This window comes from Elaeis guineensis, chromosome 14 (assembly GCF_000442705.2).
Source record: "Elaeis guineensis isolate ETL-2024a chromosome 14, EG11, whole genome shotgun sequence".
Classification (NCBI taxonomy): Eukaryota; Viridiplantae; Streptophyta; class Magnoliopsida; order Arecales; family Arecaceae; genus Elaeis; species Elaeis guineensis.
This window is the reverse complement of record NC_026006.2, coordinates 60,395,424-60,421,557: the sequence shown is the minus strand read 5'-3', so window position 1 is coordinate 60,421,557 and position 26,134 is coordinate 60,395,424. Positions and strand designations below refer to the sequence as shown.

Below are 26,134 nucleotides of genomic sequence, written 5' to 3'. Positions count from 1 at the left end.
TTATCTCGACGATGATAGCAAACTATGATATAAACAAAAAATTGAGTTGATAATGGAAGCTCAACTGATGTTCTTTTTTCTCGACTTTCTCTCGAATGTGACTATCGATTGATCGACTCAGAAGAATCTCAATGTCATTAGTCGGTTTCATTGGAGATACAGTTACTGTGGAAAGAAAAATTACTCTCCCACTAACTGCAGGAATAGATCCACAATAGAATACTGTTCTCTTGACATTCACTATTGTTCAAGTTCCATCGACTTACAATGCCATACTTGGACGATCTGGACTTAATGTCTTAAGAGCAGTAGTTTCAACATACCATTTGCTGGTTTAATTCCCAACTAGAAACAGAGTCGGAGAAATACGTGGAGATCAACAACTTGCTCGATGCTGCTTCTTCGTCTCCATACAAAATAATAAATCTAAAGACTCTTTGTCTGTCAATAAATTAGACTAAAAAAAATGAAGAAAAGAATGAATCAGTCGAACAACTGATTTTCATCCAGCTAAAAGAAAAAGATCCTGAGAAAACAATCCAAATTAGATCACAGTTGTCTGATCCAGAACGGCAACAACTAATATATCTACTAAGAACAAATATCGATATTTTTGCTTGGTCAGCTACTGATATGCTAGATATTTTCTAGGATAATAACCCACCGACTAAACATTGATATAAAAGTTAGGTCGGTGAGGAAGAAAAAAGGTATTTTGCTCCTGAAAGACAGAAGGTCATCGATAAAGAAGTCGATAAGCTCCTCGCAGCTAGCTTCATCAGAGAAGCTAATTATCTTGATTGACTCGTCAATGTAGTGATGGTGAGAAAAGCCAATGAAAAATAGAGAATCTGCATTAACTATACAAATCTAAATTAAGTCTGTCCGAAGGATAATTTTTCTTTACCAAAAATCGACTAACTAATTGATGCAACTTCGGGACACCGACTCTTAAACTTCATGGATGCCTTTGTAGGATATAATCAGATTCAGATGGCACTTGAAGATGATAACCGACAAAAACATCTACTGTTACAAAGTAATACCATTCGGTTTCAAAAATATCAAGCTACTTATCAACGACTAGTCAACAAAATATTTAAGACATAAATCGAATAAAATATAGAAGTCTATATGGATGATATGCTAGTGAAAAGCTCTCAAACTACTGATCATATTCGAGATTTGGAAGAAGTTTTCAGCACACTTCGATGATATTAGATGAAATTGAATCTGATCAAGTGTGCATTTGAAGTAACTTTTAAAATTTTTTTTGAATTTCTTGTGTCGTAATGAGGAATTGAGGCCAATCCTGAGAAAATAAAGACTATCATCAATATGTAGCATCCAAGCTCCAAGAAAGAGATACAACAAGTTAATGGAAGGATCGCCGCACTCAGTCGATTTATCTCAAGGTCGGCAGAAAGATGTTTGCTCTTTCTTAAGATCTTGAAATAAGTAAAAAATTTTCATAATCAGATGAGTGCCGACACTCTTTCGAAGATCTAAAAAGATATCTGGCATCTTCACTGCTACTTACAAAATCAAAGATCAGAAAAATTCTATATCTCTATTTGGTAACTTCAACAGAGATAGTTAGTTTGGTACTCATCTAAAAGGATAAAATTAAATTCAATGACCTATTTACTATACCAGCAAGGTGCTTCATAATGCCAAAATAAGATATTCATAGGCAGAAAAGATGATATATGCTCTGATCATATCATCACAGCGACTTTGCCTATACTTCCAAGCACATCCTATTATCGTCTTAACAGATCAGCTGTTAAAGGCAATTTTATACTGACCTAATACTTCAAGTCAATGGTAAAGTGGATGATAAAACTTAGTAAGTTTGATATTCAATATCGCTACGTCTATCGATGAAGGCACAAGTTTTGGCTGACTTCATTGTCGAGTGTACCATATCTGACAATAATCTTGAGGATGAATCCAATGATAAAATAAAGCCAGTCAAAATTTCAAACTTGACTTAATATCGGTGTAGGTGTTACATATTGATAGAGCATCTAATGCACAGGATAGTGGAGCCAGTCTTATCCTCATCAATTCTGAAGGGATTATAACTGAATATATTCTTCGATTTAATTTCAAAGCTTCAAATAACCAAACCGATTATGAAGCTCACTTAGTCGGCTTGGATTGTCAAAGAACTTGACATTGACAATCTGAAGTTTTCACCAACTCACAGTTGATTATCAGATAAGTTAAGGATGAGTTTGAAGTTCGAGACCCATTATGATAAAGTATCTTCAGAAAATAAAAAATCTTATATCAACTCTAAAATATTTTAAGATTCTCATATTCCAAGAACAGAAAATGCTCAAGCTGACACTCTTTTCCGACTTACAACTACCTCATTTAACTTGCTGGATCGGACATTCATCGAATGTCTTGAACAGTCGAATATTGATAAAGTCGAAGAAGTGCTATAAGTCAATGATGAACCAAGCTGGATGGATCCGATCATCCAGTACTTGATTGATGAAACTCTACCTACATATTCTTTAGAAGCCAAACGACTCAGATGGATGGCTTCGTAATATATTTTGATGAATGACCAACTTTATAAAAGATCATTCTCTCTTCCCTTACTGAAGTATTTGAGACCAGCAGATGCGACTATGTACTTCAAAAAATTCACGAAGGGATTTGTGAAAATCACTTAAGGAGTAAATCTTTGACTTATAAAGTTTTACGATAAGGATATTATTGGCCTACCATGAAAAAAGATGCAGCTGAACTCGTCCGAAGATTTAAACCATATCAAAAAATATAAATATACAACATCAACCAGTCAATCAGCTGACATCGATTGTTGCACCATGGCCCTTCGCATAATGGAGAATCAACATACTCAGTCATTTTCTTCGACATCTGGTCAAAAAAATTTATAGTGATTGCCATTGATTACTTCACCAAATAGATGGAAGTCGAACCTTTGACATAAATTACTGAAAGTAAGATAAAAAATTTTATTTAGAATCGATCATATGCAGATTCGATCTACCACACACCATCATTACTGATAATGGCCGACAATTCGACAATCAAAATTTTAAAGAGTTCTGTGTGAAATTTTACATTATGCACAAACTCATATCAGTCGGTCATCCATAATGGAACAGTGAGATAGAGATAACCAACCGAACAATTCTACATGATTTTAAGACCAGATTGAATGAAGCTAAAAACTTCTGGATAGAAAAACTATATCCGATCTTGTAGGCATATCAGACAACCCCTCGCATATCGACGAGAGAATCGACATTCAACCTGGCTTATGGAATAGAGACGATGATTCTACTTGAGATTAGATTGCCATTAGCAAGGGCAAACAGTATAATGAGCTGAGCAATTCAGAATGTTAGAGGGCCAATCTGGACTTACTTCCAAAAGTCTGACAGCAAGCTCAAGTTCGAATGACAGCATATCGATAAAGAATAGTCCGATATTACAATACAAAAATTAAGCCGAAGGTCTTCCTTCCATAAGATCTGGTCCTAAGAAAGGCAGAAGTTTCAAAGCCTCTGGACTAAAAAAATTGTTTCCAAATTGGGAAGGATCCTACAGAATAATCAAGATGCTTCAATCGGATGCATATCGGCTAGAAATCTTGATGGAACAATTATACCTCGGATTTTGAATGCCGATAATTTGAAGATGTATTATCAATAAAGTTGTTCACATGCACAATGTTCAGAATAAAATATTGAAATTCAGAGTCTTGAAAGCTTCGATCAACTATATCTACAAAATGATATTAGACTGATAAATAATCAGTCAATTTATTAACTAATATCTTGATTTTTCACTATAAAATTGACATACCGACTATATCTCGATTTTTCACTGTAAAAACTGACATACCGACTATTTTTTGATTTTTATTGTAAAAACGACTCTAGTCAAACAACTACTTATGCCGACTTAGTTTTAACTAAGCAGAATATTATGTCGATTCGATTCTGATGAATCGAAAATACATCGAGTAGACTACGATCAGTCGAAGGATATTCGACTTACCACCGTCTATCAAATATCTAGACATACCGATTTGGCTATGGTCAATCGAAGAATATTCGACTTATCATCGTCTATCCAAATATCTAAAAGATAAAGTATGTCGATCGTACTCAACTAACAGACAAACTCTACTATAGTTATTATTGAACATCTGATTCACTGATGGGTAATCGATTGTCCGACTAAGGTTCTACAACACCAAAAGTACAAGGAGAAAATATCAAGAAGAATTTGTACTTAAAAATTTTCCTTTTCATTCATTAAAGAGAAGGTTACAAAAATTTGACCAAAGTCCGATCACAAAATTTTTTTGATTACAAAAAGAAAAAGGAAAAGTGTTACACCGATCACTAATAGGTTTCTTTATCTCCCTACTTCGGTACAGCTTCGATAGTTGGAGTAGGTCTTGGTGCAGTCGGTGCATCTTCCTCTGTCGGTGCGATGCCCTCTTTAGCAGCTTTTTCTCCCGAACTAAGAGGAACGATGCTGCTCAAGTCCAGTCTGGATATAATTTTTTGACCGCATCTCGATCGTTCTCATATTCGATGTAGTAGGAGGTGAATCCACCCTCGAGAATCTCTTCCTTGAATTCTTTTGAATTCTTGAAGTTCTCGACAGCCTGACTCAAGGGTCCTTCACTGACTCAACTTCAGCCTTTGCGGAGGTCGACTCAGCATCAATCAGTGCCAGCCTCTCCAAGGTGGCTCGATGCCCTCCGTGCTCCGCTTCCAGCTCTTCAATACATCCATCCCTTTTTCTCCAGAGTCGATGGATGGAGTGCTTCTTACTCCTGATCCGAGATTTGAGAGATGTGATGTTTTGATGAACTGACTCAAGCTCAGCTTTAGAGGACTGAAGGTCGGCTGTCAGATGAAAATTTTCTTCTTGAAGCTTCATCTCCCATTCAGTTGCCACTGAAGTTGTTCCACGACGGCAGTCTTCTCAGCATTGGCGGCCGTCGGCTTGTCTATCCAAGACTGACGAAAGTCGGCGATCTTCCAAAATCTGCTCTCTAGAGCATGCATATCGTGCGCCCACTAAAAATAAAAGACAAGTCAAGTCAGATATATAAAAAAAAAGAGGAGAATGTCAAAAAATTACCTCAAGTATCATCAGATAAAAGAAAGAAAATATCTCGAACATCGTCCAATTCTTCCTATTCTCCCTATCAGTCGGGAGAAGTACAGCTTCGATGAGTCGTCTGGTCAATAGTGGATTGGCTAGAACCGACTCACCAGTAGAAATTCATATGTCGAAGAAGATAGGAAGGCTCGCAGATGACCCATCATCGGTAAAGATTGCAGGTGCCTTCCCCCGTCTCCAATCGATGATCGCGCACTTGAAACCACCGAGAAATCAATGCTTAACTGCGCCCGAGACCATTTTGCTGGAGGAACAGCTGGCACAGCCACCGACTACTCCAGTTCGACTACGACTTTCGCTCCAATCCGAACCCCTACTGATGGAGCCACCGATGGTTCTACAGCACTCCTTTATCTCTCGCCATCCCAGCTTCAACAGATGGTGCCTCAGTCGGAAGAAGCATTGTTGGAACCGACAACACTAAAACCGGCTCAGAGATTGGTTCCGACGGAATGTCGAATTTTCTTGCTGATACCAATGGAGTATCAATTTGACTCCTTCTCGACGGTCGGAAAGATCCAGCATCAGTCGCTGCCTCTTCTTGGCAGCATGCAAGCGAATGTTAGCAACCGACACTCGTGCCCTTGTCTGCATAGCGCAATCAAAAAAAAGGATCAGTATAAAACTCAAAGTAGACAAAAGAAAAAGTAAATTACCGACTATGTTATACCTAAAGAAGTTATCGAACTAAGTCGACATCGTAGAGAGCCTGTTCGATCATCAGCTCTCGCTGCGGTGGAACTTTCATATCCTTTAGTCAGAGAAAGTCTTTCTGATCAGTGGCATCCATCCGACTATTCTCGTTAGGGCAGTTCTCGGATCGCCCCAGCATGAAGGAAAGTCCAAGAGGAAGAAGAAGAAGCGAAGAAAAATTGATTCTTCCATCATAAATAGATATGGAAGACGAAGATGAAAGAAAGGTATTTTCTCAGGTTGAAGAACCACCAACCCTTGGCCTTGGAATGAGGATGGACAAAAAAAGATCGAAAGAGAGAAGGATGAGGATCAATCAGGATAAGCTGACATAACAAAGCAAAATTGATGATCAGTCGATAGAGTTCAGAGCTAGCTGAGCAGGACAGAGACCATACTAATCAAGAAGATTCCGGACGAACTCCGAAATCGAAAATCAAAGACCGGCCGAAGGTCCTCGATATAAAATGCGACTTGGCCCGGAGGAGGAGAGTTCACCCGATCGTCCGGACTAGGAGCAAAAAGCTGATACTGCTATGAGATATGGTATATTCCCGAAGTCGCTCAACATTGGATCCGGATAAGAAAGAAACTTTCATTTTCGAACTCGAAGGAGAATCATCGGTCGGATTCTCCGACCGACTATCTCGAGAAAATGAAACCTTCTTACTTACTATTGAAAATGGAAACCCTAGAGGAAGAAAACCCAAAAAGAAGGAAAATCTTAAAAGAGGAAGGAGAACTCGACCTAGAGCCAAAGGTGATGTGAGGAACAAAACTCAGAAGCACCTAATACAGGGGCAGCAGAACCTTCTTTTGTAGAGGAAAGCGACAAATTTTAAAGTAAAATTCAGATAAAAGTGACTTATATATATATGACCCCTCAATGGTCTGGATGAAATTAGTCAAATCAGGATCTCCTCAGATGTCGACACGTGATGACATCAAGATCGATCATTGATTGGACGGTTCGACGCATCTGCTCTCAGATCACGTCACCTCACCATTACCCGTGTGAACAGCTCAGAGCTAATGATGTTTGGACATGTGGCCAAGATCTACTCAAATCATCCAGATTCTCTAGACGTCGAATTATCTTCCCGAAATGATATCCCAATGATATCTCGCAGATATCGAAATAACAAAATAGCTGAAAACCTCTCGTATTTCAAAAATCATTAATGCCAACAGCCGAAAAGAGCTCGAAGCAGCATATGACGTGATAACTCCCTTCATCCAACGTGACAGATTACGTGACAATATGCACATCAGGCCACTTTGAACTTGGGAGTGGAGGGCAACTGTTGGGATAATTCAATCGATCTCCGATTCCAACTCTAGATCGACTTCATAAGCATAGTATGCCGACTCACAATTAGTTGACCGACCAACAGTCGGCTATTCTTAGCCATCAATGGACTACCATGATAATTCAGTTAATTACGACTGATAACCATCGGCATATCAGAGTTACCGACCGATGCTTATTGGATCTCCATGACTACCGACATATAGTCGGCTTATCTTCCATGATCACATAATGCCGGAATGTGTGGAACCTACATGTCTAATCATTATAAATGATTATCAACTACGTGTTACGATCATTAGTGGGCATAAACAGCCCATTAATTCTATGATTATGGCCCAATAATTGGGATAATTATCCTTTAGTACCATAAAAAGTGGGACCACGTGCTCGATGGTTAATCTGAATCACCTATAAAAAGAGGTAAATAACAGTATTGGTAAGGCAATTTTGGGCTGAGATTCTACTATTCAAAATTCTTATCTGTTGTTCATCAATTTCCGCTGACTTAAACATTGGAGGGTCTCTGTCGGACACAATTCGATCAATATGGACTTATTTTGCAGGTGCTCTTCTCCGACGACGGACATAACAGGAGATTGATCGCAACAACCGTTAATAGTCTTCGAAACTATCTTTTTATTGAATAAATATTTTAGAAGATTTGTTTTTATTATAACTTTATGAGTTTGAATTATTATGAATATGTATAAGTAAAAAGCCATGCCTTGCATATCTTATGGGGTTAAACCCTAAGATTTTGCAGCTATTTGTTGCATACCAAGCTCAGGCCATTGGGTTGATACATGACAGATGCAGTCTTTAGATTTTTTTAGCTGCTTACTATTATAAGGAAGGAAATCAGTCGGCAAAAAGATTAGCTAGGCTGATAGTTAATGTGGATTTTTATTTATTTATTTGTTGCTTTCTGAAATAAGTACTATAACTTCAGCTGATATAATAAGTTAAACAAATTATTTATTTATTAAATATATTAATAAATTATATATATTAATAAATTAATAAGTTAAGTGGATTGTTTATTTCTTAAACAGATTAAGCCGATCGGATTGGATTGCTTGTTTATCAAGTATAGCATGTTCAGTTTTCAAATCTTATCTTCTTTTTTTTTAATACAACAAGGTGCAAAGTCTCATTAAAATATAATTAAAAAGATAATACAAGATCTTAAATATACTATGGAGGTATTTGGTTAGCAATCGAAATCAAAATCGAAATAATAATCGGAATGAAATCGGAATGATCAAATCTATTGAGTATTTAGTTCAGAATCAGAATGAAAATTTAAATTCTTAATAAAAAATAAAATTACATTTTATGTAAAACAAACTGTTCTCATTCCATCTCGAAATCAGAATAAAATGATTGCAATAAAAATCATTCATTTCTATTCTCATTCTAAATCTCAACTCTCTCAATCAAATATCTCTTACATTCAAATCTCATCATGTTTGATAAATATGTCAGGTTTAGCTTTAAAATTTTTGGAACCGTCCCATATATCATTCAATGGGATCCAATTGCCACCCTCATGTAACGTAGGGTTGCTAATAAAATAAGATTAAAACAAAGTAATTAATAAAAATAATATGTTGATAATGAAATTTCAAAATGCTAGGAAAGAAAATTGAATCAACAATAAATATAATATATTTAAAACTTAAAATAAGTCCAGTAAAAATTTCAGTTTCACCCGATAGTTTTTGGACCCAAATTCCAGACCGCTGGGACAATATAGTAGGGTCGTGAAAGATCGTTTAAACTCGTCGGACCAAAAGTCAAATACCACGTCCGCACCCTCTTCTACACGCGTGCATCACGCAAGTCAGACTCCCATGCCATGCATCGATCGCGTCGTCGACCCAAAGCCCTTCGAAATTTCCGCTGCGGAATCCCCACCGCCCAACCAAACTCCAGAATAACGACTCCGTTACTCTGCCACCCAGGAGTAACTGATCTTGGATTTACATCCCCTATCAGTACGCCGCTTGTCGTTGCTCATAGTCATATGCAAGGGTAACGGGCCCCATATTCTGTTCCTGCGAGACATTAAAACCCACGATCTGGCCAATTCTACTCAGCCTAACTAGTGTTTTTTTTTTTTTTTTTTCAAATGACTTCTGGCCGTTCGTTTCCAATCCAACGTCTCAAGAGTTCCTTCAGATGTCAGCTGCCGCGTAAGCGTAGAACGTTGAGGTCTATCTAACGAACGATGGTGATTGATGCTTCCGCTCAAATATCAGCTTTCTCACTCACAAAAGTGTTCTATCCGAACAGCTGCATCTGCCGTTCATCCGAAAGCCAATGACATCATCCAGCCGTCCGTATTGTATGGACCGTGTTGTGCGGTCGTTTCAAAGCTTCCTTTTAGGTGGACTGGAGAAATGGACTGACCGAAAATATCTGTTGTGACCAAAAAATTTTCTGCCGTTAGATTCTAAATGGACCGAGAGGATTTCGGTGGATGACGAGGCGCTCATCCGTCCTCGATTTCCTATTGGTCACCGACTCACCAGGACGGGAACCGGAACTTCCCGGTCTCCAACCGGTCTCCAGCGAGCGAAACGGCGATCCGCTCGAAAGGTACAGGGGATCGCGAAACCGGCCGATTAAGTAAAGGGTATACAGCTCACCATTTATAAATTGCTCTAAAAGGCCTTCCTAGAAGGCCACGTAATCTCCCACCTTCCCCTCCGCATTCTTCTCCATTCGAAGCCGCTCTCTCTTTGCCTCTGTAGCTCTCTCTCTCTCTCTCTCTAGGGTTTCGTCGTTCTCCGTCTCTCGGTCTCCTCTCTTTCTCTCGTTTTTTTTTTTTTTTTGCCGGGGTTTTATTGGATTTCCGGCGATCAGATCAGTATCGGAAGGGCCTCCGATCTTATCCGGCTGAATTTTTCGTTGATTTGAGCGATCCGTCCGCGTCGGTGGTAAATTCTCACCGGCGACGATGTTCCTTATAGATTGGTTCTATGGCGTCCTAGCCTCGTTGGGACTCTGGCAGAAAGAGGCCAAGATCTTGTTCCTGGGCCTCGATAACGCTGGAAAGACGACGCTACTCCACATGCTCAAGGACGAGGTTCTCTGACAATTTCTATTTTTATTTTTCTTGCTTTCTTCCTGATTTGTTTTGATCCGATGGTTATTTTTAGTGCTTGCAGACATTATCAGTTTTTCAGATTATTTACTTTTTTTGGATTTTTTTTTTTGGGAAAATTTTCTTGGATGCTGGTATGAGTAGAGATTGGTTCAGCATCAGCCGACCCAGTATCCGACGTCAGAGGAGCTGAGCATTGGGAAGATCAAGTTCAAGGCTTTCGATCTTGGCGGCCATCAGATCGCACGCCGTGTCTGGAAGGATTACTATGCCAAGGTTTGTTTCTCTTCTTAAGCTTACCTCAAGTATGTTTCTCTCAGGCTTATTTACGTTTTATTTTCCGCTGAGTTACGCGATCCATGTTTTGACTTGTCTGAAGATTGGTGTTGTTATTTTTTGGATTTCTACTTTTTGCGACGATTCCTATAGATTTGTTTTCTTTAATATTGACGATTATTAGTTAAAAACAATCTTTTTGTGCACGGGTTCTTTAAGAATAACCAACGCCATTTTTATTATTTCCCAAATTCTCGCTGATAGAGGGCTGCGACGTTAGTTTGGGCACTAGTTTCTTGTGAGCTTTTTCATATATACATAGTACAAAGTTCCCTTTACCAATCTGACTGGTTGCTAGAGGAAATTGTATACAAAGATGGCAACTTGAAGTGTTTGTGGTTCTTTAAATGTTCTTATTCTTTACATATTCGGTATATAAATGGTATATAAACATGAAAATTGGCTATTTCTGTTACTGTTCTCCTCTGAAAAGACATATTTTCTTTTGTTCCCAAAGACGCAACTGCATTAAACTTCTTAGTCGACATGTCTGACTTGTATGCAGCTGCTAAAAGTCAAGCCTTTTTGTTTAGCTACACCAAATTATCATACTCTGTTTTTGCTGGTACTCAATAGGCTACAGACTATTCCTGTTTGGAAGTTAGAAGCATGCGTGTGGTTTCTGGCGTATGTATTTGTTAAATATTTGGATGACTGAATGTAGTTATGCAATAGGTTATACCACTCAATTAGTTTTGTTTTAAAGTCATTCTTTTCCTCATCATATGCTTATCTGATCCTATAGTTTCCCCCCCATTTTGCTTTTCTTGTGTCAACGCCTCCTGCAGAAATTCATTTGAATTGAGTTATCACTTAAAATTTGACCAACCTCGTGGCATTGCAGTCACTTGTTCCCAGGCCTTATAGCTTTGAAGCAGGCAAAATTTAAGTTGCAACTCTGGCAGACCATTCTTGTTTTATTCTGAAGAATTAAGTGGGCTAGACATTTGCCAACAGTGCACAATAGTTGTTTACTGACTGTCCTAATAAGCAAAGCAAAATTTCATTGATATGGTAAGCTTTGCTTTTTTGTCATGCTGAAGACTTGAGCGAAGCATTCACGTATATATATCTCTAACTTCTGCTGATTTTATTTTTGTTTGCATTGTTCTAAATCAATGCTCCATTTTCTCCAAAGTAGGAATTAAAATATATTTCTCAATCTTAAAAGATAATGTAAAATCTGAACGAAAAGCCTTATCAAATTGTGTTTTTGTCGTGTTGACCAACTTTACTATTTTTTCCAATTCAAGGCTAAATCCTTCAAAATTGGAAATGTTTATCTATTATATTTCATTGTATTTTCCAATTTTGATTTCATCTCTCCCATCAATTTTCTTGCTCCTTTGAGATCCTTGACTATGTGTACCCATATAATGATGCTCATCAATGCTGTGCCAACTTCTTAGAAGCCTGGAGGTTGGGGGAGAATGACATTGATGGAGCAAGGGATAAGTCCTATGCTACTCTCAATCTAAACTAACACAAGGATAAGTCCTAGCCGCTTGCATTTTAAAGTGACACAAGGAATGTCAGCAAGGGTGTAATTTGATTATATGTTCATGTCCACTTGCCACAATGTTAGTGTTGATTCATTTTATATAGATTATATTGATGGGATTTGATGCTTGGATAGAATATGTATGTGCCTCTCCATATCATCCATCCTTTTGCGAAATCCTCTTCTACCCATCCTATTTTTATGTAGAATATATATGATATTGATAGTATTTGTTTGGGTATGGTAATCTTCCATGAAGATATTCATTCGTTTGTTTCTTCATTTTAAAAGTGCTCAACTTCCATTTCTCTTCTTGTTGGGGCACATCTAACCTATGGAGGCATTTCTAAGCTGTCAGGATGCATTAATCTCTTCTCTTCGACGAGCTTAAGGTTATCTTCCAATATGTCTTTATGTCTATACTAGTTACTTAGAGATGAACGCATATTTATGTATTGGGCCTTAGTATAGACAGTGTAATGAAAAGCTAGCTTTTTATTATCACTAACATTTCTATCTAAAATTTTATAGGCAAGGAATTTTATACTAATTTACAGGTGGCAGACATCTAGTTTGTAGTCAAAGTTTGCAATTCTTGATTTCATACTGTGATTTATACTGCTGGGTAATATTATGAAGTAACACTGATCACTTAGCATTATCATGCATGTTGCTCATCTCCTGGGGTTTCTGTTGAATATTTCCTGGTGTTATCCCTAACTTTATCCTTCATAATCCCTCATCAATTATTTGTTCTCTGTTATTTTTGATGCACTTCCTTTATGCTTATGGACCTTGATGCCCAGCCTTCTTCTCCATACAGCATGGTTAGCTTTAGAATTTTTTAAATAATCATTGTCACAAGATGTAGGAAATTCAATTGCTGCATAACACTGTGACGTGCATTTCTATTTCATGCATTCTTTGGAGAAATTTGCACTCATCTCTAGCTGTTCCTATAGTGGATTGAGGGGGGTCTTTTTGTGAGGAACCTCTTGTTCATGGTGTTAAGTGCACCTTTAGCTTCATATATTTTTTAGAGTTTGTACTTGATGTACTTTGTATTGATTTGAGTACTTTATTCAGGGAATGTTTTTCCATTGTGCTAATATAATGTTTTCTTTTCTAAGTCTATTACATAGAAAAATCTTCAAGGAGCTTGAACCAAAGAGAATACTGGTAGATGTCATCATTTGGGTTTCATCAGTTATTTTGCTCATAAAAAATAAAGGAAAGCTTAGCTTTTAAATTTTACCATGCCCAAGACTGATTGTCACAAAGGGTGTAAATGAGCTGAGATTGAGCCATCTCATTAGATGTTCAGCATAACTCTAACCGATCAGGAGCAGCTTCTTTAAGAGATCTAGTGAGAGCTTGAAGTCCGTCTAGGCTCTGCAAGCGTGCGTGCATACATATGTAGAGAGAGAGAGAGAGAGAGAGCTTTGGCTACTTTCTGCTGTTGTATTTCAATGTTATGGTTGAAAGATCTGACCCACACACACACACACATCTATCTATCCATATATATATATATGTATAGAGAGAGAGAGAGAGAGAGAGAGAGAGAGAGAGAGGGCGATTCTTTACATGTAAAACATAATAATACATAAATAGATAAAATAACAAAAATACCATATAATACATATTGATGAATGATTTATTCATGTTTCAAGCTTAATTGTGCTGAGCTAAAGCAACCTAGGCATGGTTCTAGCTTGGTTTGCTTCCTAATCAAGTGAAGCGAATTTTGAGCTGATCTTGAGGTTCCTATAAACAGCTTGCTCGTTCAACAGTCCTCTCTACAAGCCTAAAGTGAGCCTGCTAAGCTGAAGGTCTACTGCGATGATGGGTTCCCTAATATCTCCAAAATTGGGTGTTCCAATTATAATTGCTTTGACGTGAGCACTTATCATGATCGTCCAAAGACGGTCTATAGACCTTCTTTCCATATAACCAGAAAATAAGTTTTCTTGGTACTTTATATAGACTTTTTCTAATCAATAAAAATCATTTTTGGTGATTTTGCTCTTGCTTATATTCTCTCCCATCAATTATTTGAATAATGTAAATTACATGTTTGAAGATGAATATCCATTTTGCGGAGTCGGATGACTTGTTCTGTCACCCTCAATATTGAGTGTTTTCATTCATTATATTAAAAAATATGGTGCATAATTACATATTAGGTCCTATAGAATCAAGTTGGAGAGGAAGATTTGTCGGATCTGTCCTCTAAGGAGCGTTAGTAGTTTATTTATTGTTGTGTCACAGCTTTGGCTATTTCTGTTCTGAATTTGAGCTTTGGAATGACATTGCAGAAGTAAGCATAATAACAAATCTTGACTTCAGCAGCAGGAAACATCGCTCCAGGGCATTGTATCCACCATGGAAACTCGTAGCAAACTCTCTATTGTGCCCGCTTCCTAAGTTTTTCCTGCTCTCTCTCTCTCTCTCTCTCTCTCTCTCTAATATCATAAAAGGTTCAAGGGATGCACTTCTCTGAACCTGCACCCAGTATTGCTCTTGCACCTGCTCCCACTTTGGGCAACTAGGGCCTGGAACCATGATGCGATGATATTTGTGTACTGTAAAGGCTAAATTAAGCATTGTAATCAAAAATTCTGTGAAGCAACCAACAATAGAGTGATTACTTTAAATGTTCATAAAAAGTTAAATATAGAAACGAATTGCATGATGGGTATATCATAGAATCCATGGATGTCTACAATATATGCTCATTGTAAACCTATCAAATAATGTTTGAACAAATGTGTAGCACATGGTTTGCCATATCATCCTGTACCACCCCATATCATCCAGTTGGAGTATACGGTATTATATTAGTATAAAATTGATACATTATATCGTGCTGTATCAATCTGTGGTATGCTGTCTCATATCATATCAAACTGCATATTGATATTGTGGTAGGATGGTAGAGGTGCGAGATCTGGTATTGAGACCGCAAATCTTAGCATGCTTGTGCTATTATATATTCAGAGTTACGGGATGATTCATACTTCAGCCTTGACATTTGGTTTCTCATTTACATGGTCCCACTTGCTACTTATTTTTGGTCAAATGATCTTTCATGGCTATTGCACAGGTCAAACTTCTTATTTGATGATGCCGTGGGATCTTTTTTTTGTGCGGACAGTGATCATTCCATCTGCATTATTTTGTTGGCAGGTGGATGCGGTGGTTTACCTAGTGGATGCCTTTGACAAGGAGAGATTCGCAGAGTCGAAGAAGGAGCTGGATGCCCTCCTTTCAGATGACTCCCTGGTGAACGTGCCGTTCCTCATATTGGGTAACAAGATTGATATTCCATATGCGGCATCCGAGGACGAGCTTCGCTACCATCTAGGCCTGAGCAACTTCACCACTGGCAAGGGTAAGGTGAATCTGGCGGACTCTAACGTCCGCCCCCTTGAGGTCTTCATGTGCAGCATTGTTCGTAAGATGGGCTACGGTGATGGCTTCAAGTGGCTCTCCCAGTACATCAAGTAGACACTGAACAAAGCCTGACAGCATTGTCTGCCATGATATTTCTTAGTCAGCTTATGATTGAAACTGTTTCTTTTTTTAGCCTTTCTGCTTTCCATTGGGTCGTTGAACCAGCAGTCGTGACGGTGTATTTAAATGGATTGTCAAAACAGTGTAAAGTGTCATGTAATGTTATATCTGCTGATGAGTCAAGTTGCTCATTCATGTTTTTTTCCTTCCACGGATACTTTTTTTTTTTTTAATTTTTTTGGGGGGTAAAGTCTACGGAGACAGTTTTGATGGACTTTGCATGATTCAAGGCTTCGATCTCCTTGTTTTCCTGTATTTTGCCTTCCTACATTTTATACCTCAAGTTGTTCCACTTTCCCGTTGGTGTGACTTCGACGTTCATATTGTTTTTCGCTGAGATTTGTTAGTAAATCGCACTGATCATGGAATACCGTACTGTCTCGCCTCAGCTGGTACAGGATGTATCATATTATATCGGTTTTGTGCCGGCATATTATTTCGGAGCGTATCGATATTATCGGAGCGTACCAAATCACGCACAGATATTATAACAAGATTTTATCGGTACGGATGAGATTTGGATACGGTGAACTTAGATAGTGATAGGTATTAAATCTACTGTCAAAATTATGAGCGATGCATCATCATATAAAAGCGTAAAATATAATTATCAAAATCAAACTTATATCGAAAACTATTTGATCAAGAATTAGGATCATCAATCTTAACATATATTAAGAAAATATTAAATATTTAAAATATTAAAAATATACATAATATAAATTATTAAAATTTTTTATATTAAATATAATTATTATCTTTTAATTTTATGGTATAAATTAAAAGAATCATGATAGATCATTTAAAAAATTTAAAATATATATGGGTATAAAAATATATTAAAATTATTAATATTTTAAAATATTTTAAATAAAAAATAAATAAATAAAATTATTATTATTATTATATTTTTATCAAGAAGAAGAGGATTATTTTTTTTGAAAATAATTAATTATTAGATTATAAAATATTATAATCTATTTAAGATCATATTTTATAATGTGAATAAATTTTGAATACTAAAAGTTAATGTTGCTACGAACATGTAATAATCTAAAAGAAATTGTAGAAAATATATGAATTGAGTGTATCTTCAAATTTAAAAAAAAAAATAGATAGCATGGTTAAAAATAAAGTTAATATAAAAATTGAGATCTACCTATGATAGTATTATGGATATAACTTCGACACTAGATCTAAAGATACGAGCGGATCATAGCCGACTCATGCATTATCTATCGATCCATGCATCGATCGCTGGCCATCATGTCGGCTACCAACTCATGCACGGATTTTTATTTCCTCATTTGTACCTAAGATCATGGGCTGTCAACCCATTCTTTAGTTGTTGACCCCCACATCGGTGTAACTTAGGCATCCATCGTAGCTCTTGTTATTCAGAGACGTAATAGCAGACCACCAAAGTACATCCCTCCCACTCTCTACTTTGATCGCCATACCTGGGAAGGTTGGCAAAAAATCCTCCGCACAATCCTCTTAAATCAAGCCTTTAAGGAAATCGACTAATCATAATGTCAACAAAGAGCCTCCGTATGGCCCTTTTAAATCAAGCCATTAAAGAAAGTGGCTTGCCATGTACAGAAAGGGGTTATGTCAACCATCAAATCTTGGATACTCAAGTCATAACCATTAAGAAAAACAGTCGACCATACACGGGATAAGGTCACATTAATCGTCGATTCCCAGAGACTCCGGCTCGAGTCATCAATAAAGATGGCAGCCACGTGACGAGCAAGGTGCAACCACCCATTGAATTTACATAAATCAAAGTAAAAATATCAAGGATTTGCTCCATGAAAGCAGAATGGCCTCCGACAATCTTTTTCTCCCATAGCTCCCATCTTTATAAATAGAGATAAGCAGGAGATCCCAGAGGTAATTAACTCTCACGCACGCTCTTCTCTATCTGTTCCGAATTACTGACTTAAGCGTCGAAGAGTCTCTATCGGAACCTCATCCAATCAGAGACTTCTCTGACAGGTCCGATCACCGTCATCTTCATCAGACTCCACCTCACTCCAGCACCGTTGGTTAAAATTGGAAATCTACGGTAATAGATAATATTTTAATTTTTTTATGATTATTTTTATTAATCTTATATGTTTCAAAAAAAAATATCTTTCTTCAAGTAGAAGAGACATTTTATTTAAATTATGTAAAAAATAAATTTTTATAATATAATAAAGACTGCGTAACTTAGTTTGTGGTTTGTTAATAAAAAAATGATGTAAATCTTATTTTTATTTTATTTTATTTTATTTTAAATTTTCTTAAGAAATTTTCATTGAGGGGCCGAGGGAATGACTTCGTACTCTCTGATGAGATCACCATCCATCATTTCAGATCTTTGTTGAAATCATCCAATATTCTTTTCTTTTAAATTGTTATGCGCATTTTACATGTGTAATACCGGTGCACATCAAACAAAACTTGTTGGTTGTTGATAAATATAAGCCACACATTCTGCTCTTTCCTTGTGTCAGTCTGAAGCACTATCCGACATAAGAGACAACATGAGATCAAACGGGGACTAAGCGTGTCCAAGTAACCCTCTCTGCTGCATTAGAGTTTGGCCGACGGTTGACTACGGTCCCTCAGGACACAGGATCTGGCAAAATCATCTCCAAGCGTATATAGAATTTTCATGCTCAGGAAGTATGCCCACATTTATACACTCTAACTTGCATTTAGTTGTCCCTTCATTGTCGGCACCAAGAATAACGAGGAGGAGCTAGTTTGGCTTTTCTATCTCTAATTCTGATTTAGTACTAGCTAACTCTTTTTAACCAAAGTAAAATCCATAATCTCAAAAAGTTGGATCATGGAACAAAATATTTGGTTGAGATGTTCTTTTTATTAGATTTGATAATTTTTCAAGCTCTACGATGTAGCATCACTCTTTTAGAAAAACAATGCATCGAATGATCGAAATCAAATTTTATCAACTGAGCCTTAAAACGAATCAATCAAAATAATTTTTTTTTTCAAAAATTTTGATCAGACATGTCCTTCCATATAGAAAGAATTAAATAGAGCAGTTGAAAGCAAAGTCTGAATAAAAGCTGAGATTTATCTCTAATAAAATTTTAATTTTTTCATAATTATTTTCATTAGTCACATATATTTCAAGAAAACTGTATTTTTTTTAACTAAAAAATGAATTCAATCTAAATTGTGCAAGAATAGACCTTAATAATATAAATAAAAGCTATGTAACTCAGTTTGTAACTTATCGACGAAAGAAAGATTCAAATTTTACTTTCATTGATTTTTTTATTTTTTTAATTATTTAGATAAATTAAGTTACGGGGTTTAGAAAATTACTTCCTACCCTCTAATCAGATCACCCCTATCATAAAGAGAGAGGGAGTCGAGGAGAAAATATACAAATCTCTATGTGAATATATCTTTTTTTTTTTTAGTAAAAAAAAAATGTTTTCTTCCACGTTCAATCCATATGCATGTAAAAAATAGATATATAAATATAAATTATATTATAATATACTTCAGAAGAATATTGACCAATAAGAGTACAACCATTCATCCAATATTCCCTTCGTTTACATAATAGTCATATCCATTTTACACGTGTAATACTAATACACGTCAAACTCAGCTAGCCGGCTATCGATGAATGGAAGCCACGCTTTCTACCTTTTCCTCGCGTCAGTCCACTTCAGTCCGACGAGAGCTTATGACATACGCTATGTGCACCGCAAGGCCGTGCACACAGCCAATAGAATTTGGCGGTGCACCAGCGTGGCCGCTATTGGTCGCCTGAACGGCCACGTGGTGCACACTTTTTAGGCGAACGTGAGAGACAACACGAGATAAAATAGGAATTAGGCGCGTCGAAATAACCCACTGTGCTACATTAGAGTTTGGCCGACGGTTGCCCACGGTCCCGCACGGAGACAAGGGAGACGTCAGAGTCAGCTCTTCCACTTCGCAGCCAGCAGTGCAAAAACTTTTCCCCTCCGCGGTCTTACCACTAGGTTTCCACGCGCCATTCTCGCTGCCTCTTTCTTCTCCTTCCTCCTCATCCCTAGATATATACCCAGCTCCTCTACCAATTCCCAACCCGAGCTCTCGTCTTCACAGCTAAAGATTAGAGAGGAAAGATAGAGAGTAGAGGCTACTAGAGCACGGTCTTCGGAAATACCCATGGGCAACCACGCCTCGTGCATTCCGCGGAGCACCAGACCGCGCACGGCCAAGCTGGTGGACGCCGAGGGGAACCTCCGGAGCGTCGAGATTCCCGTCGGGGTGGCGGAGCTGATGCTGGAGGCCCCCGGTCACGTGGTGGCGCGTGGTGAGGAGATGGTGAGTACGCGACGCGTGTCCGGACTGCGGGCCGATGAGGAGCTGCGGCCCGGGGAGGTGTACCTGCTGCTTCCGGTGGAACGGGTCGGCTCCAGGCTTTCCGATCGGCAGATGGCGGTCGTGGTCGAGGCCGTCGAAGGTGGGAGGAGGAAGGGGAAGAAGAGCTGTGGGTCTGCGAACCGGGTGTTCCCGGAGGCAGCCGGTAGGGAGGAGGAGGAGGAGAAGGGGTTTTTGGAACGGGAGGTCACCGGATTTCCCGGTCAAAGGGTTGGCGGTTACCGGCCGTGGAGACCCGTGCTTGACACGATCCACGAATCCAATTAGGGTTTCCGTCTTGGGTTTTCTTGCTTCCACTGTTACAACATCACAATGCAAAACATTAGAGATTTTGTATTTTATTTTGCACTCTTTTTGCATTGCAAGTGTACATAAGATGCGAGCCCAAGTTATATTTCTTATTTTGTTAGAACAATGAGAGTTAACACGAGAAATTAGGAACATTGTTATCATATACTTATCCTTTTGTTTTCCTTTTTTTTTTTTTTTTTTTTTTGAGATTTTAACATCTTAGTCCTCCTTTCTCGGTACAATCCTAACATAGTCCATCTTTTAATAAAGACACACTTAAAATTAGGGATGGTAACGATAGGGTACCCACAAATTTTGCACCATCCATATCCGAATTCATTTAAAATCTAGCTATCCGAATCCATCCTAAATCTGATTATGAAATCAACTACAAATCCCAAACCCGTCCCATTTAGAATTAGTATAGCCGTCGGATATCCGAATCCACCCAATATAGAACATAAATTAAAAATTTTGCAGCCAAAGAAGAATCCCTTGGATCAAAGTTCCCCAAACCCTACAAAATTCATGCTTCTACCATGATTAAGCTCTCAAAACCTCCAGGGACCAACTCACACCGCCACAACTCCCACAAAATCCATATGCTCGAGCAAAAACCCTGGAATCTAAGAAATCTCTTTAATCTCTCTTACTCTTCGAAGAAAGAGAACAGAATGAAAAGAAAAAGAAGTGAAATGAAAAAAAAAAAACGATCAAACTATGTGGGAATGATCTTATCTTTCAATTTTTCTGCTTTTCCTTTGTTTTTCCTGATTTCCTTTGGTGTTCCCCTGATTTTTCCTCTATTTTTCTATCTTCAAGAGTCTCAATTGGGTGGGAGGGTTGGAACCCAAGAAATCTCATCCATCTCCCTCTAAGTGCTCTCCTTTCTCATGGATCTCCAAAGAAAGAGAATGAAATGGGAAAAAAAAGAAGGAAAAAGAAAAAGAATGATCAATCCATATGGGAAAGGTCTTACCTTTCGATTTTTTTCTCTTTTCGCTGATTTCTTTTGACATTTCCTTTGTTTTCCCTTTATTTTTTTAGTTTTTTCCATCCCCACAATCTCAATCGGGTGGGAGCCTTGGAGCAGTCGATAGAGAAGTCTGGACGTTGGGTTACTTGGATAGGCTAGGGTTTTATAAATTATAAGAGAGAATTGGACGCTGGGTTATTTGGGTAGGGCTAGAGTTTTATAAATTAGAAGCGGATTCGGGTAGCAGATATCCGAAGGTAAAATCTCAAAACCATCCCAAATCCAAATGGATTTTAATTTTAAATCTCAAATCTGCCCCAAACCCTATTAGGGTATACTAAATGAGTCCTATAAGGGTTTGAGATGGGTCGAATACCCAAAAAAGTCTGTCCGACTGCCATCCCTACTTAAAATCGAACGATAAAATGGTCACTATTATGGAATTAATGACTAATTTTCTTGATTCTTTAAAGTTAAACAAGGGTTATAACCTAGACTATGCTACTTTTATAATCCTAAATAAGGATGGTGGAGACATGGATCACCAAAAGCAACAAGTGTTGCTATAATAAAAAACCAAGAGTATTAGTTGAATCATTTATTAAATGTTAGGACTATCATCCCATCTATCAATATTAATATCTTAGTTGTCATTTTACTAGAGATGGACTATTTTGGTATTAGACTGATCAAGAGTAAGTAATCTGTTAAAATTCCTTCATCAATCAGGTGCAAAGGTAATTATCCATATCAATTCCTTTTAATTGCTGCAATTTGTAAGAATAGTCGAAGTTGCTGACCTATTTTGTTAGTAATTCCATGCAGCTATACCAAGGAGTTGAATTTGAATCTCAGCTTCACCAAGATTGGGGTGATTGGGAGGATTATAGATATTGGTGACAACCTAGCTCTCACAACGTAATTCAACATTCTAAGGCATAAAGTAAAATTCCTCAATCGATGACCTAAAAATTTATTAGGCTTGGATATATACAAAATCTATAAAACCCATAAGTTTATCGTGCGTTGACTTGGAATAGTGGTTTGCTTGACTCATCTTGATTTACCACTTTAAAAATACTAAATTATTTTAAATAAAAGTTATTTATTATTTTACTTTTTAGGACTATAATTTGATTTGAGCCAAGACAATAACTTGACATTCTAAGTCCAATAGCTTTTATGGTTGTTGCCATCCTAGGTTGCTTGTATTATATATTTATATATTACATTTTTAATAAAATTATTTTTATAATTATTATATATTTTATTTTTTAAATTCTTAAATATTTATTATATGTCAATGTATACTTATTCAATTTATTTATGATATCACAGGTTAATGCATCGATCCATGCTCCTTCTATGTTTTAATAATTGTCTTGCAATTTTCGGACACAACAGTTAGTAGCCCACTCAACCCCAGCCATAAAAAAGAATGAAAAAAGAAAAAAAATATTGAAAAGAAAAAAAATATATTCAATTTTTCAACATATATATGTAATGGCATAATTAAAAATATGTAGAAATTCCAATATTTTTGTTGTGATTCTCAAGGTAACATTTATCATGTCAAACCTTAAAGATCAAAGGCAGAATTCTATAATACATCACAAGTTTTAACCTATGAACAAGTGACAAATCAAAGGCTTGATTGTTCTTCTTTAAGATTTTTGAGAGAGATCTCTTGTTTTAAGAGCATCATCCTTGCATAGACTCATTCTTATTCTTCCATATGACAGTAAAACTTTGAATCTGTCAAGAAATTACTAGGATTTGGTCTTCGATATTAGTATGTAGATGGTGATAAAAGCATAATGGTAAACTAAGTGTAATTTGTTGTAAGTTAAAAAATTATTTGCTAGTTTCATCAATACATTTTTTTTTTCTCTTATTTGGCTTTTTCTTCTTAAAAATGTACAATTATGTGTTGCCCAAGCTTTGAAGATAGTTAAAATGCTGCAACCATGGATCAAAACAATACTGGGTCAAATTAACATATCTAAGGGACAACTGAATATATTCATCAGCAATTTGACAAAAATATGATTCGAACTACTTCAGTTTCAGCTCCATGCAATTTCAATTTTCTAAAGCCTGCTCGTTAGTTTTGGCCACGTAATTGACAGTTTAGCCTACCTATTTGCATATAAAAACTATTGTGCGTCTCTCTCTTAGCGAAGCTAACACTAGATTCTCCTGTAAAGCACTATCAAATTTGTTGGACGAGGCCCTGCACACGTAGACCAATTAGCCAATCTACAACTTGACATACCTTTCCCTTGCGATACTATGTTTGCAATTCTGAAGGAGTCTACAAATTGAAAGGAGTTGTTGGATCGGGAGAAGTTGTCAAACATGACTTTTTTTTTTTTTTTTTTTTTTTTTACATACCAAAGATCTTCTTCTCATTGGATTTTGGTATCCTCAAACTCCACTCCAGTAGTCATGCAATTCCCAGCTTCTCCTCATCCCACCAACCTCCAAAGCTCTCTACTTGCTTCCTCCCCTCACCTCTTTCCCACCTTTGTGAGTGACGTGTTTTCGATACCAAAAGCTTGCTTCCAATCTGGACCATGGTGAATTTTCTACACGCACAAGAGCATGCATATTGTGCCCTTCCTTTATTCTATACCCTCTAAAACACGGTGTCAAAAAATGGAAAAAGTCATGGCATCCAGAAGCCAAAGCTTGTTTTGTGGAGAATGTTCTAATTGGAATACAAGTCCAACCTTTGTACTCCACCGAGACAATTTGATAGGCTATTAATTGCCAATGTGCCATAGCATTGTTCTCAAAAAATAATAAACATGCAAATAGTCTTCCCATGCTCCAGCTTGGACTCCCTTAAAAACTCCTGGATGAAAGCATCTCAAAGTGCACCGTACTCACCAATCATCCGATGATCATTTAAGGATCTCAAGGATCAAATCCACCAAAACTGAATTAATACCCAGTAGGACGTCGTTCTCAGGCCACCTAAATTCCCAAGGCAAGCAGGACACGACGAAACCGCGGTCTCCGCCCGCTCCACTGCCTCAATTGTACGCCCCCGTGCTCCCAGGTCAGCCATGGGATACTCGTGGAAACCGATCACCGACTCCATTTGTTTCCACTTCCTCTCATCGTCTCCTCCACGATACAACAGCAAATATCACATTCCACCCACATCAACCTGACACGTACCCTATATTCGCACTACCACGATTTCCACAACTAATGAAAGGAGTAGTTTAGCGAACCCCTTCGCCTGCACCAATTCTTAAATCCGACCAACTGAAAAAAAAAAAAAAAAGAAAGAAAACAAAACAAAAATGAAGTCCGGTTCCGAGTGCGAGACACCAACAACCAGTCCATTCCACCAACTAGAAGCTGCCACGTAACCAAAACAAGCAGTCGTGCCCGGTCTGGCTAACTCTTGCGTCCTTGGCCGCATCTACTCGGGGAAATTTATGGTACGTTGAATGGTTCGGCTTACCTAAGACTGTTTCCCAACCAAACCCCTGAACGCGTTCAACTCACACCCTCGAGCACTCCAAATTTAAACGCCCAGCGGTGCTCACACGCTCAACAACCGCTTCCTATATTCCTCTCCATTGCACCACCTTGGCTTATCTTCCATTCCTTCTCCCATGGGAAACTTTGTTTCCTGCCGGACGGTGGATGCTGGTGGCGGGAAGGTCGTGCTCTTCGATGGCACGATCCATGAGTTCGACCGGCCGATCTCGGTGGCCGAGCTCATGCTCGAGCATCCGAGGCTGTTTGTGGTCGACATGCAATCGATCTCCGCCGGCGAGACCAAGGTGACTCCGTTGCCCGCCGACCACACGATGGACCCCGACAAGTGCTACCTGATGCTCCCCATGACAAGCAGAAGGTATCGGCCGAGGAGGCTCGAAGAATCCTGTCGCTGGCTCGGTCGGTGCTGCGGTCGCGGTCTTTGCCGTTTTGGGCGAAGAATCTTAGCCTGGTCCCTGGCATTTGCATGGCAGGTGTGGATGAGAAAGAAAAGGAGGTGCTGGGAGGGAGAAAAGATGATGGCTTGATGGAGAGAGAGGAGATGGGAGGGGCCGAATGGTCGCTGGAGGTCTTCGGGGCCGAGCGGGAGTTCCTTAGAAGGCAGTTTTCAAGCAAGGGGTGGAAGCCGAGTCTATGTACCATTGAGGAGAAGGCGTTGGAGAGGAAGGTGTCTCACTGGCTGTTCTGAGGAGAGGGAGGAGTTGACCCGTTATAGTTGTGGAGTCGGATGAAGGTTTTTCCTTCCCAGGTGTCAGTGGATCAGGGTTATGTATGCGCAATGAAGAAATGTAACCGGCTTTAGAGTAGTCTCAGGGATGTATATTTGGCTAGAGAGAGAAATGGTTCTTGCCTATTCTCTCTCTTTTAATGCTCATATCATGACCTAAGTTATAAATATTAGGAGTCAAAAATTTGCGGCCAGCCTAAATATTAGCTGGTAAATTTCTATGCAGGTTCTATATCACCATTAACAAAATACATATATATTAGTAAATTGTAGTAACAATAATAAACACTATGCAGGTGATGTACCTGTTAACATGGGCAGGTTGTGTTGCATCCACTTTCACTGTGCAATGGAGCAATGTGAATACCAATTGAACGGTATGGAGTAATTAAACCATAGAAAATTCTGTGAATCGTCTTGAAGTGTTTTCTTAGCATCTTGATTGCATCAGTCACAGGCAGACTGAAAGAAAATATCCATGGGTCGGAATGAAATTTCTACCA

The 26,134-nt window shown here is 38.1% G+C and overlaps 2 protein-coding genes and 1 pseudogene across 2 annotated transcripts; all 3 read left to right on the top strand.

Moving 5' to 3' along the window:
* Window positions 1-9,909: 9,909 nt before the first annotated feature.
* Window positions 9,910-15,852, top strand: LOC105057396 (small COPII coat GTPase SAR1A). Its single transcript, XM_073248519.1, has 3 exons — window positions 9,910-10,286; window positions 10,449-10,580; window positions 15,331-15,852. The coding sequence occupies exons 1-3, from the start codon at window positions 10,158-10,160 to the stop codon at window positions 15,649-15,651; spliced, it is 582 nt and encodes a 193-aa protein (XP_073104620.1). The 5' UTR covers window positions 9,910-10,157; the 3' UTR covers window positions 15,652-15,852.
* A 3,890-nt stretch (window positions 15,853-19,742) lies between these two features.
* LOC105057397 (uncharacterized) lies at window positions 19,743-20,572 on the top strand. The gene has a single exon (XM_010939996.3). The coding sequence runs from the start codon at window positions 19,903-19,905 to the stop codon at window positions 20,383-20,385; it is 483 nt and encodes a 160-aa protein (XP_010938298.1). The 5' UTR covers window positions 19,743-19,902; the 3' UTR covers window positions 20,386-20,572.
* Window positions 20,573-24,922: 4,350 nt separating this feature from the next.
* Window positions 24,923-25,930, top strand: LOC105057398 (uncharacterized; annotated as a pseudogene).
* Window positions 25,931-26,134: the final 204 nt, after the last annotated feature.